At 39.2% G+C, this 15188-nt stretch overlaps 2 protein-coding genes across 12 annotated transcripts in view; both read left to right on the top strand.

The window, feature by feature from the left end:
• Window positions 1–2951, top strand: part of BLTP1 (bridge-like lipid transfer protein family member 1) — a 115056-nt gene extending 112105 nt beyond the window's left edge. For all 11 annotated transcript variants that reach the window (XM_054823258.1, XM_054823250.1, XM_054823251.1 and 8 more), the window contains 2 exons: window positions 1126–1291; window positions 2220–2951. In XM_054823258.1, the coding sequence (XP_054679233.1) occupies window positions 1126–1291; window positions 2220–2436 (383 nt within the window). In that variant the 3' untranslated portion in view covers window positions 2437–2951. The remainder of the gene's footprint in view (window positions 1–1125; window positions 1292–2219) is intronic.
• A 1201-nt stretch (window positions 2952–4152) lies between these two features.
• Window positions 4153–14660, top strand: ADAD1 (adenosine deaminase domain containing 1). The gene is made up of 11 exons (XM_054824742.1): window positions 4153–4339; window positions 5790–5966; window positions 6370–6537; window positions 7089–7157; window positions 7677–7802; window positions 8786–8909; window positions 9119–9289; window positions 10968–11194; window positions 12603–12840; window positions 13333–13465; window positions 14547–14660. Exons 1-11 carry the CDS (start codon window positions 4153–4155, stop codon window positions 14658–14660), a joined length of 1734 nt encoding a protein of 577 aa, XP_054680717.1.
• Window positions 14661–15188: the final 528 nt, after the last annotated feature.

Raw genomic sequence — 15188 nt, 5'->3', positions numbered from 1 at the left:
ACAATATGCAGTTGACAGACTATTTAACAGTAAATATTTGCATGTTTTTAATAGAATTGACTTGTTAAAAATGGATTTAATTTGAAAAAAGTTAAGCCTAACTTTGCTTTCATTGAAATCAATAGAAGTAGTATTAAATGTTCTTGAAATCTGGACTTACGCTATGAAATGACAGTTACCTCTTTCAATCATTAAGTGAAATTTAACCATACAATAACAAAGGTTTTTTTCTGTATTATTTTAGACTGAAAGCCAAAAAGTATTTTGGCACTTCTCAAAAAGTGCAACATGGTTCAGGAAATACTTGAGCTGATTTTTTAAGTCAGCTCCTGTGGGACTGGAAGCAGAGTAGTTGCATACAAACTTACAAACCCCGTAGTGTCGCTATGCTGACGCGCCGCCGCTGTGCACAGAGCTGTACTAGTATCTCTGCATGGCGCTTTGCTACACTGTGTAGGTACAGCAGAAACTAACAAAAGGGGAAGAGAACTATTTTTGGTGGAACTTTGTAAAAAAATTTGTTTTCAAGCCATTTTAAAATAAATCCAAATTTAATCCAAATTCACAGATGTGTTTTTATTTTATAAAATATCATGTTTGGAGGAGAAGGAGCTGCTGTTCTTTTTCTGTATCCCAGGACTTAAACTCAAGAAAGATCTGGTTTCATTCTGGTCCCGTTGCTGCCTTTGGACAAAGATTTAACTTAACTATTCCCCCACCATCCTCCTCCTCAGAGACTACTCTGTCAATCTAAAAAAACCATTCTAAACTAGGAGCGTGTCGGAATTTTGTTTATGGAATATAATGTGCTTTGTTGAATGCCATGATGAATTTCAAAGAAAGCCCCTGTATATGGATGCTTTGGGCTGGCAGAGAGAAGGACGACTCAATCCATCACATGTTCCAGTGATATCCAGTGTCTGTTACAATATTCATAGGATATTTTTTACTAGCACTTTGTTCAAACCAAACCTGTTTGCCAGAAACTCTGTAAAACTGAAATACAAGGTGGTTCTCTCTTTTATGAGACGTGTGCTTTTGTTTTATTTAAATGACGTACAAAGAGAATTCAAGTGAGATGCTGACTGACTGGTGTGGGGTTTGCTTTCTCTCTCCATTTTGTAGCAATTTTTCCTCCTCGCATTTTGGCTGCTCGTCCAGGGCAGAAAAATTCCGTTGGTGTTCTTGAGGACAGCTCTGCTGACAAAGAGGTAGAGGAAAGCATTACTTACACTACAGTTGACTGGAGAGAATTTATGTGCAATACTTGGCATTTGGAACCCACGCTCAGGTAACAACCAGGCTTATCTGCCATCTCTCTGTCTTTTTATTTTATCAGTGGATACTGTCCTGCAAATGACAAGTGTTTCCGAGTTGATGCTGTTCAGCTCCTCAGAGGATCAATCATGTGGATGCTGTTACAGATTTGTCTTTGGTTACTAGTGCTGCTGTGAAAGTCACCTGCTACAGGATGGGACAAAAGCTGGATAATGCAATTATCTATTACATCAGTTAACTTCTAGATTCAGACTTATTCAGAGTAAAGATACTGTTGGAGGCTTTTCAAAATTAGGGTACAGTAAAATTAAACTCATTAGGGACTACAGGTTACTGTCTTTCACTCTGTCCTACAACAGTCCATTCACCTTCTGCTATAGAGTTTTGAATCTTGCAGTTTTCCATTTTTAGCATTCCACTTTTTGTTCTTCTTTAAGTAGTCACCTTAAAAAAAAAAAACCACTTTATACTAGTTGCTATATGGCACTTTAAACTTAGCACAAAAGTATAGTGTGTGTAGCAGCAACTCACTACTCTAAATAGACACTTCTAAACACTAAAAATTACTTTTCTCTGTGTCAGGGTTTGTTTTTTAACCTCTGCTGACACTACTGGAACACCTAAGTGTTCACGTACATATCAAAACAACACATCAACCCAGGTCCAACAAATCTTGGCCGGTAGCATTTTGTGTGAGCAGTAGTAATAAATCGATTTAAATATGATCTGGAGGCAGCCCAGTCAGGTTTTTTGCTTTGTCAAGCATCCTCTTCCTTCCAGAGGATGTTCCATTGGTCATTTTCAGCCTATTTGTATAAATTCAATTTGAAACAGTAACACTTGTTGGACTTAAGTTGGTCAGAAGTAAAGATGGCTGTTTGTTTATACAAATGTCAGCTGCTGTATTTATATACTTGAGTCTCATATTTATTGTTTTTCAGATTAATATCCTGGACTGGGAGAAAAATTGATCCCGTTGGTGTTGACTACATCCTCCAAAAGCTGGGCTTTCACCATGCAAGGACGACTATTCCCAAGTGGCTGCAGCGTGGTGTCATGGATCCTTTGGACAAAGTTTTGTCGGTCCTTATAAAGAAACTTGGTACTGCGCTACAGGATGAAAAGGAAAAGAAAGGAAAAGACAAAGAAGAATACTAAAAGTTATAATGTGACAACCGTAATTCCGTTTGATTTTATCAAAGTGTTTTATTGTATTTTAAGAATTTAAATATGGTTTAAAGAGAAACCTAACAGCTTTTTGCTACTCTATTTAAAACTTACATTGTGAGTAACTGTTTACTGTGGTACATGATACCATTCTGTATTTGAAGTTATTGCATGATGATGACCAATGTATATTCTGTGAAGGAATAGCTGGAACACTGTAAATCTGCTCCTCAGCGTCCACTGTTTTATTATGTGCAATATGATGATTCCTGCATCTTTAAAATACTTGCAGATTAACTGTGAATTTTCATAAACTTTATTTGCCATAACACAACTCCCTCGTTGATGTGACCGGTAATTTGTCAATGTAGACTTGTGTAAATTATATATATATATATAACTTATGAAACTGTGATTGCCTTAGTGCTAAAAATCATTGTTTATTACACTTGTAATAAAATTTAACTACTGTACAGGGATTTGTTTTTTCCGACTTCCTTGATTAAAAAAAAGAAAAAGTGTTTTAAGTGTAACTTTGCATCGAGTATCGTGTATGTGAGGAGAGTCAGAGAGAGGCCGTGCAACGGCGGGAGGCCGGCCTTCCCCTCGGGGAGCTGGAAAAAGGCGAGGCGAGTTCCTGATGGCCGCAGCAAGGAAACTGTGAGCAGCGGCACCCACCGCCTGGGCCGCCCAGCCACAGGGGGGAGGAGGAGGCGGCGGCAGCAGCAGCCCCGCGCGAGGTGCTTCCCCCGGGCCCCGCTCCCTGCGCGCTCCTGTGCCACAAGTGGGTCAGGGCGTGGCCCGCTCGGTTCATCCAGGCCTGTGACGCCTCTCGCGGTTTCGGGTGCCGCCCCGCCCGCCGGGACGCTCCGGTCGGCGGCACGGGAAGCTGACGAGACGACGCGGGGGCCGGGGAGGGGCGGCTGCTGCTGCGTCGGGACGAGGCTCGCGCTCTTCCCGCCCTCGGCCGCGCCGCACGTGGCGTGCAGCAGGGCTCTCCGCGGAGGGATCTTCCCTCTGCCCTCGATAAAATGGCGGGGCTGCGCGGAGGAGTCTCCGCCACTAACATCCTGGCGGTGAGAGGACTGCCATTGAGGGCCGGCTTTGCCAGGCGCCAGCGGTCTCCTCAGCTGCTGGAGCCCATCACCTCAGGGCGGTGGCTGGCTGGCTGGCCGGCCAGCCGGCCGTGGGGACCTCCTGTGCCTCGTCCCTCCTTTCACCTCAGGTGTGCTCTGCCTAGCCCACCAGGTGTTAGCACTCTGGCACTGCCCAAGCCCAACAGGTGTGGGTTTTCTCACAGCACATGAGGAGGAGGGGAGAGCAGGTACCAAGCCCTTCAGCTCCAACTCGTCCTGGAAACTTGAGAGGGATTAGCTTTACTGCTTCAGTTGTTGCCTCACTCTGTCGAGAGCCAGCTGAGGGGTTGTCTTGTTCTTTGAGCTGGTTGCAAGAGGAGGTGTGGAGCTGCCTGAAGTCTTGCTTTAAAGTGTGAGGGAAGGCGGTTAACTAACCAGAGAAGTGGTTTTGAACCTCGTGGTGCCAGCTGGGAAAGGGAGGGTTGGAAGGACGCTGGGTCTTGGTTCTTTTGCCCCAGTCTTCAGGGCAGCAGTGTGTGAATTATTTGTAGTGCTCTTACTAAGAGAACTGGAGTTTGCAGTGTGCCTTTAACATCTTGTAACTTTACTGTCAAACTTAGGTTGGTCCAAAATGACTAGCAGCAATGGCTGGTTTCAGAGGGCTGGAATACCTGGGTTTGACCCAATACAAAAGAAGACTTCACCAGTTTGGGCTCCTAGGCAGCCGCCTTTAAAGAAGCTTTCTCAGCCTGCGACTGTAAGGCCAAAACTTCCACCCTCTGAGAGGTGCAGTGTGCCAAAGGTGACACAAAATCAAGGTATTGTTTTCAGTTTATACACTGGGATTAGCTATTAAAATACAGTTAATGCTGGTGAAAATAACTTTATGATTTTCTCTTTTGAAAGGTTGCAACCTTCTGCTTTTTCTTACGGCTGTGTTTTCTTAAATGAGTTCTTTAGTATCTGCTTGAACTTGTTCCTCTTCTTCCTAGTTCTTTTGTAGGGGAAATTTGTTAGAGGAAGAGCTTTGTTGTAGGGTGGGCTATGTAGTCTGCAGTGTTTCATGGTCACAAATTCCAAAGTACATATTAAAAGTGTTGTAGAGGTTGCCAAAATACAGGATATGTACTGCTGCATGAATTTTTGTAGAGATCAGTTTCGTAGAGAAAAGTTTTAACTGCAGTTCCAGATGTCCTAGGATGTATTTCAAGTTCTGTCTCTTCGAGTAGTATTGAGGTAAAGGCATCTATTTATGAAACTTAGAGATAACTGTTTTAGTTTTTCGTGGCTGGGAGGTACTTTGCCTGAGTATATGGCAACCCTGAAGTTAAAGATTCCATCCATCCCAGAGTTGATACAGGGAGAAAGATGTCATTTTTGTCTCTTAAATCTAAAAGAACACACTGATACTTCACAGAAGTAGATGCTGCAGGAAACGTTAATTGGTTGTTCTGTAGGAGTTCTCCAAGCCAAAGACAACTGTCCAGATACAGCGTGCTCCTTGGAAGAGTTTGTCTTGTGAATGAAACTGAGAAGTGTGGGTTTGCCTCAGGACTAGTTTCTCAGAATTCATAGAAGTCTCTTATGACTTTAACTTGCTTCATGTTGCCCTCTGAAGAGCATAAGGGCTCTGTGGTAGGACAGATGAAATACCCACCCACTGTCCTGGTTCCATGTGTGGTTAACTGTGGGTGGGTGGGGGGGCTGCAGGGTCACGGTGGGTGTGCAGTGTAGCTCTCCCCGTGTTTTGTCCTGGCCACCTCAGCCAGAGATGCTGTCTCTGTATTCAGCAGCTCTTTGTGGGTGGGTTTCTTTTTCTTTGAATGAGTTACCTGCTTTTTGAATAATGTGTGTGGTTGCTAAAACTTTTATAGTGTGTTATAAAAGCAGGGAGTTCCACTGCTTCATAGTTCTGTGTGAAAAACCACATGCTCTGTTGTTTTGAATCTGCCATCAGCAACTTTCATTTGATCATTGGTTTGCAAAGGAGGGGATGAGGAATAGATGTTGTATTTACATGTAGTATCATCCTATATTCAGAGGTTGATGGATTTAGCACTCAAAGCTTTGATGCTTTTAAAAGAGGAGGTATGCACCGTTTCAGAATTGCTGGTATTGTTAATGCAGGATTCAGTGCAAAGCAATACTCCTCTAGCGTAAATGTTTTTACTTTTTTTTTTTTCTTCTAAGAAACATCTAAAAAGCATTTATTGCAAACAGATTTAAATGGTCAGAGAGTGTTCAGTTCTTTTCTTAATTTTGTTTCAGAACCTTTTCTTTTGAAAGCAGCCTATGCACCCCCATTATCAGCACTTCCTCCAAAGGAAGAGCTAGAGGAGTTTATCTCAAAATATGAACAAGGAGTCATTAACCCAGTATCTGCCTTGCATCAGTTTGCACAAATGCACCGTGTACAACTTGAATTGAAAGAAACTAGTGTGGCAGGTAAATACTACTTAAATAAAGTAATATTTGCTTATCCTTGAGAGGATCTGAATTTCTGCAGTTAATATTGATAGCATTAATACAGATGAATTTTTTTTTTTACTGTTGGTTGCACCACCCTCCACATATGTTGCTTTTTGGCTGCCCTTTTATTGTCTACACAGCTGTCTCATAATTCATTACTACAGAATTTGATCAGATGAATTGTATGAAATTCTGGCTGCTACCAGAACTTTGTGAAAAATGCATAAAGTGAAAGTCACCAAAATTCTTGTGAAGGTGAAAGGTTTGAGTTGCATTTTACTAAAATTGTCTTTTTGTCTTGTCCTTGGAATGAACGTAAGCACATAAAGCTATGGATAATATTTTCATTAATTGTGTCTGTTTTTTCTCTCCTTTAAAGGCAATATCATAAGGCCTTATTTTGCCTTTTGTGCTGTGGTAGATGGTGTTTGCTATAAGACTGGACTGGGAAAAAACAAGAAGGAATCTAAATTAAATGCAGCTAAACTGGCTCTCGATGAGCTACTTAACTTGGTGCATACAGGGGCAAGGGCTTCTGAAAAGTCAGGTAAATATTCTAGCAGCACCTAATTAGAACTTGAAAAGCTTGGCTTAAAGGTTTCCTATGCAAAATCTCTGTAGTTTTATGAAATATTTCTGTAGCAGGGCCTCAGTTGGTTTTCTTGAATCCTTTGGGCAGAGTAATTTGTCCTATGATTCTGAAACTGGTTTTTTCCTTTGTCTTTTGTGTATCAGGAGTTGCATCATTTTGTAGCACAGAGTGGAGAATGCTGAAGGAATTAATGTATTTGTTGCTGTTGCACTTGATTTGCCACTCATTAGGTAACAGCAATATGAAGTTGATCCTAAGGGGTTTTGAATTTTTATGATTAAAAGGCTTCAACACTGAGTTACTACTTTCAAAAGAATTCAGTTACCATAACATTTATCTTCTTTTGAGGGTTGCTGCCTAAATAGTTATATGCTTACCAGGACTTAAAAATCAGAAAAGAAAATTTTTAGAGAATTAGAAACTTTTAACTTGCTGGCAATAATGTGAGAACCATGTTTTGAAATTTGGAATGTCCATCCCAGTTTGAAATTTCGTTAAATTCTTAGATACTGTCTGTACTGCTGCTGACCCTCAAACTCCAGCAAACTCTGTTCGTGTTTCAAGGATCTGTTTTGGTAAGGAATAGTCTTGTTTTTCTCTATTGATTCAAATGCTTGCTTTTTTAAAATTATTTTTTCTTTTTTTTTAAATTCTTCTTTTAATACATTTAGTGATCTCTGTGAAGTTACTGTTATTTTAAACATCTCTCTGAAGAATGCTGTAAGAATTACTGTCATTAAAGTAGATGGACACAAATGGACACAGCTTCAGTAAATTGCTTGAATTTAAGTGGTGAATTTGTGACAGAAATAGAAACAGTATTTCTGTCCTTACTTGAAATACTGTGTGCAGTAGGTGGTCAAACTTAATCCATATCCCTGATTTATTATCATGAATAATAAAAGCATAAAGTGTTGGGTATTCTTATCCTTTATTCATTTCCATCCTGATAATCTTCAGAATCCCAAAAGAGTGTGTTGATAGTAGTGCTTTTATCGTGTGTTTAGATTTATAATTTGACAAGTGGATGATCATGTCTGGTTTTTCTCTCCCCTGCAAATTTGTGTCTTGCTGGCTTTTATTGTTTTATTTAGAAGGAAGACAGTTTATATATCAAAAACTTTCACAGACACTTGAAGAAGTGTTTAACAGCCTGACTACCAAACATCCTGAGTACCAAAGTTGTGGCAGTTCACTGGCTGCCTTCATCATTGAAAAAGGCAAGTCTGTTTTGAGCGTGAGTATTGGGGAGTGGAAAAGCTAGGCTGTTTGTGTTCCGAGAGCCGTGATTAACGCATTTCTCATCTGGTAAATAAATGTGAAGGGTAGCTCTCCTACTGTGACATACTCTATTCTGATGGCTTTGTCATGTGCATAATTATGCTACAGTCATGCAAATATTCAAGACCTGCATAAGCGTTTCCTTGTGCTGTCTCAAAGAGGACTAAGGCTGTACAGGCCACAGCAGGTGGATATGCCCTGAAGGAAGCTGCAGCCCACGGAGGACCCACGCAGGAGCAGTCTCCTGGCAGGAGCTGTGGTCTGTGGAGAGGAGCCCACGCTGGAGCAGGTTTTCTAGCAGGGCCTGTGACCCTGTGGGGGACCTACACCGGAGCAGTCTGTTCCTGGAGGGCTGCGCTCTCTGGAGAGGACCCATGCTGGAGCAGTTTGTGAAGAACTGCAGCCCGTGGGAATGACCCAGGTTGGAGTGGTTCCTGAAGGACTGTATCCTGTGAGAGGGACTCCATGTTGGAGCAGGGAAAGGGAGCAGCAGAGACAAAGTGTTAGGAACTGATGCTTCCCGATACCCTTGTGCCACGCAGGCAGGGAGGAGAGAAGGTAGAAGAGTCAGGAGTGAAGCTGAGCCTGGGAAGAAGGGGAGATAGGGGGAGGGTGGTTTTAGTTTTGGGTTTGTTTCTCACTATCCTACTCTAACTGGCAATAAATTAGACTCAATTTGGAGAAGATTAATTTATCTTGCACATGATGGTAAACGGCAAGCAATCTCCCTGTCCTTATCTTGATCTATGAGCTTTTTTGTTTTATTTTTTCATAGAATCATGTAGGTTCAAAAAGACCTTTAAGATCATGGAGTCCAATCTGCTGGGGGACAGGGGGTGTGAGAGAGAAGCTTGGTGGGCACCTGGTAGCCAGACAAGGTTAACCTACCACAATCACATAAAAATAAATGTTTTCTTTTTAGGTGGACAGCACGAAGTTGTAGCTCTAGGAACAGGAGAATGTAATTACGGTCAGTGCTTTCAACCATGTGGAAGAGTGTTGCATGACAGCCATGCCATTGTTACTGCAAGACGGTCTCTACTTAGGTAAGAATGTGTGCAAATAGTTACCAGTTCTCTTGCTGCCAGTTCTTCTCAGTTTTACTTTTGCAAATGCAGATATAAGTGCACTTGCATATTGTAGTTCATACCTTCTGGATTATTTTCAAAGCATGTGAATTAAACGTGACTGTCCATGTATTTGTAAAAAAAAGTAGTGTTTTTCACGTTTACTGTTACCTAACACTTTCTTTTAGATATTTTTATAGACATCTTTTGCTCTTCTATAATGAAAATCCAGCAAGGACGGAGAAATCCATATTTTGCACAGCACCAGGCTCAAAGCTGCTTGCCCTAAAGCAAAACACAACTATCTTTCTCTACATGAATCAGCTTCCAAAAGGAACTGCTCAGTTAAAATCACAGGTGTAAGTACCTTGGTATTTACAGAGACATTGTAGTGGAAGATTAATTCATTTGCAGTGACAAACACCTTCTAAGTGTGGAAAATATGCATCATTACGCGTTTCTAAGATAACGGGAGAGCTATTCTGAATTTTTTTCATGTTTTTTAGCATTAATGTACAGGGTGGTAATGATAAGTGTATGAGATACAGCTCGACACGATGATACAAAAAAGCTTTTACATGGGTTATAGCTTCAGGATGATGCTTTGTTTATTACAGATACCCACTTACCTGTTAACTCCCCTCCCAAGATACTATTAAAATACTACTAAATCATTAATTTAACTGTTCAGCAAGTAGATGAGGTGTGACTTACTGTCATCCTTTGCACCACAGGAGTAGAGTATAAAAAGCCTTGTGTTGAAACAATAGGCTCTTGTGCTGCTTTGTAGAAAAAAGGTAATGAGAGAAACTTGATGGGACAAATATACTCCTATGCTTATCTTCACGCTTTTAATGTTTGTTAAATTTCTGAAAATGTTTTGGTGTTTTTTTCATAGTTTTGACATTTATCAGCAGCCATCACTAGTTTACCAAGTTGTTATGAACAATGTTATTTTGTGTCTCTTACAGTGGTGCGGTGGAATAATGTCCCTGAAAGTCATACAGTCATAACTTTTTCATATGTACAAGACAAGCCAGCTCCTTTCCTACTGTATTTGAGGTGTTGGGAAGGCAGCCTTGTGAACTGGAAGTCACAACCAGTTCATTGCAAGTTGTGCTGACTGGGGCAGCACCTCCTGTTAGAATTGCGGGAGGTTTTAGATTACTTTCAGTGTCATAGCCTGCTCTTACAAGGAGATGGTTGAGATTGGATGCAGTTTGTAAGCTACTCTATGGCAGTTGATGGATCACAGATTCAGCACTTTTTCTCTTGCTTTTTGTCCATTCTGGTGTGTACTGCCTTGAGACAGACTTTGGGAAGTATTTTCTTCTAATGCAGCAGATTTTCTTATGTATAGATTTGTTTAAAGATAGTTTTTAGAAGGGAACTACTTGCAAGTAATCCATTGTGTAGCAAAATGTGGCCACTTGGTAGTATGTTACTTAAGCCAAAATTAAATGATTGCTTTATAATAATGTGGTAAAGCAAAAGCACCTTTGATCATAACATTGTGAGTTATGATAAAATGGTGGAGATTTAGCTTAAAACGTCAGGCTTTGATTTCTTATCCCTCTTTAGTTAAGGGGAAAGGCTATGTTTTGCTTCAGAACAATCACTGTTTTGTCTCCCTAATGTGTTGCGTCTGCTTGTTGTAAATATTTTGAAGAATTGCTGTGTAAGTTATGTTTTAAAGGAGATTAACAACCTCACAGCTGCTTTTTCACAAGATGAACTTCCAAATAACTTCTGTCATGTTGTAAGTAGATGCAAAGTGATTGCTTGTTTTCAGGATATGCTGATCTTTTTTAATGCTTGCACAACTGATGCCTAAGATTAGGTTGAAGTACTATTTTTTTAATTTAAATACTGATTTCAGTATTCTAGTCACCTTAGGAGCTGAATGTGGGATTTCTGAAATTTACAAATACCGAACATAATGTAAGGCCCAGATCTATTGATAATTTTTTTCTGAGAAATAGTATTAGATACCACTTTACAATAATCTCTGAAATTTATTTTCTTGTCTTACTTTAGACATCTCAATCCACAATCTATATCTGCTTATGAAACTAATGAAGAACTGAGCCTCCATGTTGCTATAGAAGGCAAGATATACTTAACTGTTTGTTGTCCACCTAAAACTGTAAGAGCGAGCAGTATGTCAGCTAGTGACAAATTAACCAAATGGGAAGTGGTTGGTATTCAGGGAGCATTGCTGAGTCACTTCATTGAGCCAGTGTATATCAACAGTATTCTTGTAGGTAAGCGTAATGCAAATTTCAGTGGGGTTATTTGTATGTTTTCATGTTACAGTTTGATTACGTTTTGTAAAACATGAACTAAACCAAGGTGGTTCTTTAAAGCATTACAGTATTTTTCTGAAAAGGTACTAAGTGTCTATTTTTTTTTCGCTCACCTTTGAAATGCCCTAATGTAAAACTCAGGCTTGCTTTTTTGTAATTGTGGGTTTGTTTTAGCTTTACCAGATTGCCCTTCCTTTACTATGTATTAGAGTAACAGAAAAAATTCAGCATTGTTTTATAACCAGTTAAATTTTAGATATCCGGAAAGTATCAAGTGTGACAAATGCTGTGTTAACTGTTCAGTCAAATATGATGACTTTAAAGTGACATTGTTAGTCACTTAGCTGTAGAATTGAGCAGTGGTGGAAAAACTGCCAGTATTTAACTCAAAATGCTCAGTTTCACTCTGGGGTATCTTACAAGCGCTATTAGAAAGTCTTTGTTCAGTTTTGTGTTGTCTGCGGTCTGCGCCTCCCTCCCTACCCCCTCTCCCCCTTTGCATTGGTTAATAGAAGTTTTGTTGAGGAATAGGGATTACGGAGGTGATAGTGAATTCTCAGGATTTTGTGGCAGTCAGGAAGACCATACTATTATCAGAACTCATTTCAGTAGCTTTTCTTTATGTGATGGAATAAATTAAGGAGTACTATCCTGAAAGTTGTCAGGTGTTTCTTCCTCTTGGTATTTGTATTATGAGACTTAGTATGCAGATGTCTGGGTTCCCCAGACATTGAAGATGCAGCAGCTTTTCCTTTTCTAACACAGAACAAGGTTTTTGAAGTGGTCCAAAAGATCTTGCAAGAATTGGTGAATGCCTGCTTGTTCCTTCTGAGGAAGTTTGGACACTTTTACTTAAAAGCGGTAGAAAAACTTCCAATATTCCACTTAAGTGGTATTCAAAGTAAACATAATAATCCATACTATATTGCCCTTCTATGTAATAGAAATTCTGTGACGCTTCACTGAGATGCTATATACCAAAGTACGTTTGTTTAGTAGGCAGTCAGAAATACTGTTGGACATGGAGTAATGTGGGCAAACTACCTAGTGTATTTTCTAATCTAGAATGTCAAACTTTGTGTTGCAGCTTCTATTTTAATGGTGTCTTCTGCAAGAAATGTAAAGAATTGATGAAGAATAATTGTTCCAAAAAGAAGGCATCCAATGAAAATAGTGATGCCTCTGGAGAAGAAACTGTGAAATCATTTTTGTTCTTCAAACTGAATATTGGAACTGATTTTTCCAAACATTAATTTTGTGTAGAAAAAAGAATATAACGTATATCGATGGAAACGTGCATTCTTAGTTTGTTTGGGTTTTTTTAATTTGATGTACTTATATGGACTGATCTTGTTTTGTTTAATAGGAAATGGAAATTGCAAGGATACAAGAGGCCTAGAAATAGCTATAAAACAACGTGTTGATGATGCACTTACTTCAAAGCTTCCCATGCCTTATCTGGTCAACAGATCTCATACTTACTTGGTGAATGCTGCACACCCTATTAAAACAGACTTTAAACAGAGGTCTCTTAGTTTGAATTGGTCATTGTCAGATGCATCACTGGAGGTTGTGGATGGGTTAAATGGAAAAACCACTGAAAGGTTAGAATTTTTCTTCATTATCTTGGAAATAATTGTTAACCTTATTGTTTCGTGCTGGTTCATTGGAGTATTCTTTTTTTAAGCTATGCATGGAGGCCACAGTATTGCCCAAATGAGAGAGATTCTCTCCTGTGTTAGGTAAATGCATCCTAGGATTAGATGTAGTTTTAGAGGTCTTACAACTTTACAGTGAGATACCAAGTTATGAAATGAAATAGTTTTTCTATTGTCTGTTGTAGCGAATGCTTATGTAAAACCAATTAGCAGCCTAGTTCAGATGAGTTCTAGTTTGAAAACCATTTTTGGTTGACTTGTGTAAATTCTCACAGCTGCTGATTTGCATTAGCTTTGCTTATTGAAAGTGGAAGTAGAATCATCTGATCATATTCACAAAGCATTAGAGGGGAGGAAAAAAATCCTATAATGATCAAAGCAATATACCTGTAATGCATTTGTTATTGAGTTTTATTATTCTTTTTTCATTTTGACTAGTTCACCTTTCAAAAGTGGCACTTACATGGCAAGTCGCCTTTGCAAGGCAGCGATGTTTAGTCGTTTCAGATTACTTGCTAAGGAAGCAGAACGGAATGATTTGCTTCAAATTGCAACGTACCATGAAGCTAAGGTAAGCTGGTATGGGGCTGAAGTTTTGGTAAGGAGTCTCTTAATTAATGGCCTCTCTTAATTAATGGCCACTCTCAAAGCTGGTTTGATAGTCAGGTGTGACTTTCTATTTTGCTGAAGACTTCACCTGAACAGCTGGATCTCCTTTATTACCTATAATCTTCGCTTGAGAATGTCTGAGATTTGTTTCCAGATTAATTCAGTAGATTAATTTGACTTGAAAACAGCATTCTCATTGAAAACTGCCATGTTTTGTCTCAGCATATGGAGACTGGTGGCTGTTTGACTCACATAAGATAGTTTCATATTAAAAAGGTGAGGGGGGTTGTTAATTTTCAATCTTAATTTTTATATTTGTTTCATACATATGTAGATACTTTTCTACCACAGTGTACTCTTGCGGGAGGATTCTTATCTCATAGAGGAGTTGGAAAGTAGGAATTGTTCATTGGGAGACAGCATTAGGTCTCAGACTCCCCTTTGTGGTATAAAAATACAGAGAATTACTTAATGGAGCTACTGTGATTCTTAATTGCTGTAAACACAGTTCACTCACTTTTGTCCATACTTGGAAATATGCTCATCTTATTTCTCTGTACTCTTCCACGTTTTTCCTCTTGCTGGTTCAAGAGATATATTTTATTTCCAAAATTGTTATGTGAAATTTGGCTTTTGTAAAGTATCTATCTTTTTTTCCTCCTGTCAGAACATGCAAGAGATCATTTTTTTAAATGATTCAAAAACTACTGTAAAATAGAATGACTTGCTATTGACTGTTTGTTCACCATGTGTTTAGATTTGCATTGAATGATCGTGAATGTTTATTTTCAATGTAAAGATACTATTGGAACTGAAAAGATGCTGATAAAAATAATGTTTAACAGAACAATTCTTCCATCCCAATAAATGCCCCAACATATAAAGAGTATGTTTTTAGAATCTGTAACACTTCTGTCACTGTCAGCAACTGAGGGTTTTCTACAAGGTTTGTGCTTGTGCATGTTATATGCTGGTGGTAAATAACACAGATCTCTAACCATCATTCTTGAGATCTTTCAGGATCTTTCTTTTTCTCTTTTTAGATTCAATCTGAATTGTACCAAGAAGCTAAAAACTTGCTGCAAAGCTACTTAGAGCAACATAGTTATGGATCTTGGATTATGAAGTCATCACATATCGAGCAGTTCAGTGACTGACTGTGAGGCGGATTGTATGTGAAGTCAGTTCAGATAGTTTCTCTCAGTAAAATGTAATTCTGATTAGTAAAATGTTTAATTGTAGGGTTCATATTTGCAGCAAGAAAATCATTCCAGAGCTCCTCGTCAATTTAAATGCAATTATTAACCCATCTGTAAGTTTTAGTCTTTTCCGAAAGTTGATGTTTTCTCAGGAGTATCTGACAGTTTTGCAAATGTGTTTTGGTTTGCCTCCCCACGCCACCTCATTTCTGCTCCCTCACCCTGTGGAGTTACTGGCGTGGTTCTTTCCTGTTTCAGGATTGCTGTGTATTATTTTCTTCTTATTCACAACTGCCTGTAAGAAAGAAGAAAAAAGTCAGTAGAAGTTGGATTTCTTTAAAGAAGAAAAAAAAGCATACCAATGTGAGAATCACTTTTGGAAACAAAAATTTGCAATCTATGCTTTATCTGTAGGCATCCTTTGCTAGTCTTTTCCAGACTTGTTTAGGATGGATTTGCCAAGTGGCTTGTAGTTTACAGTATATT

Source organism: Grus americana, chromosome 4, assembly GCF_028858705.1.
Source record: "Grus americana isolate bGruAme1 chromosome 4, bGruAme1.mat, whole genome shotgun sequence".
Classification (NCBI taxonomy): Eukaryota; Metazoa; Chordata; class Aves; order Gruiformes; family Gruidae; genus Grus; species Grus americana.
The sequence above is the reverse complement of the archived record's forward strand: the minus strand, read 5'-3'. Positions and strand labels throughout refer to the sequence as shown.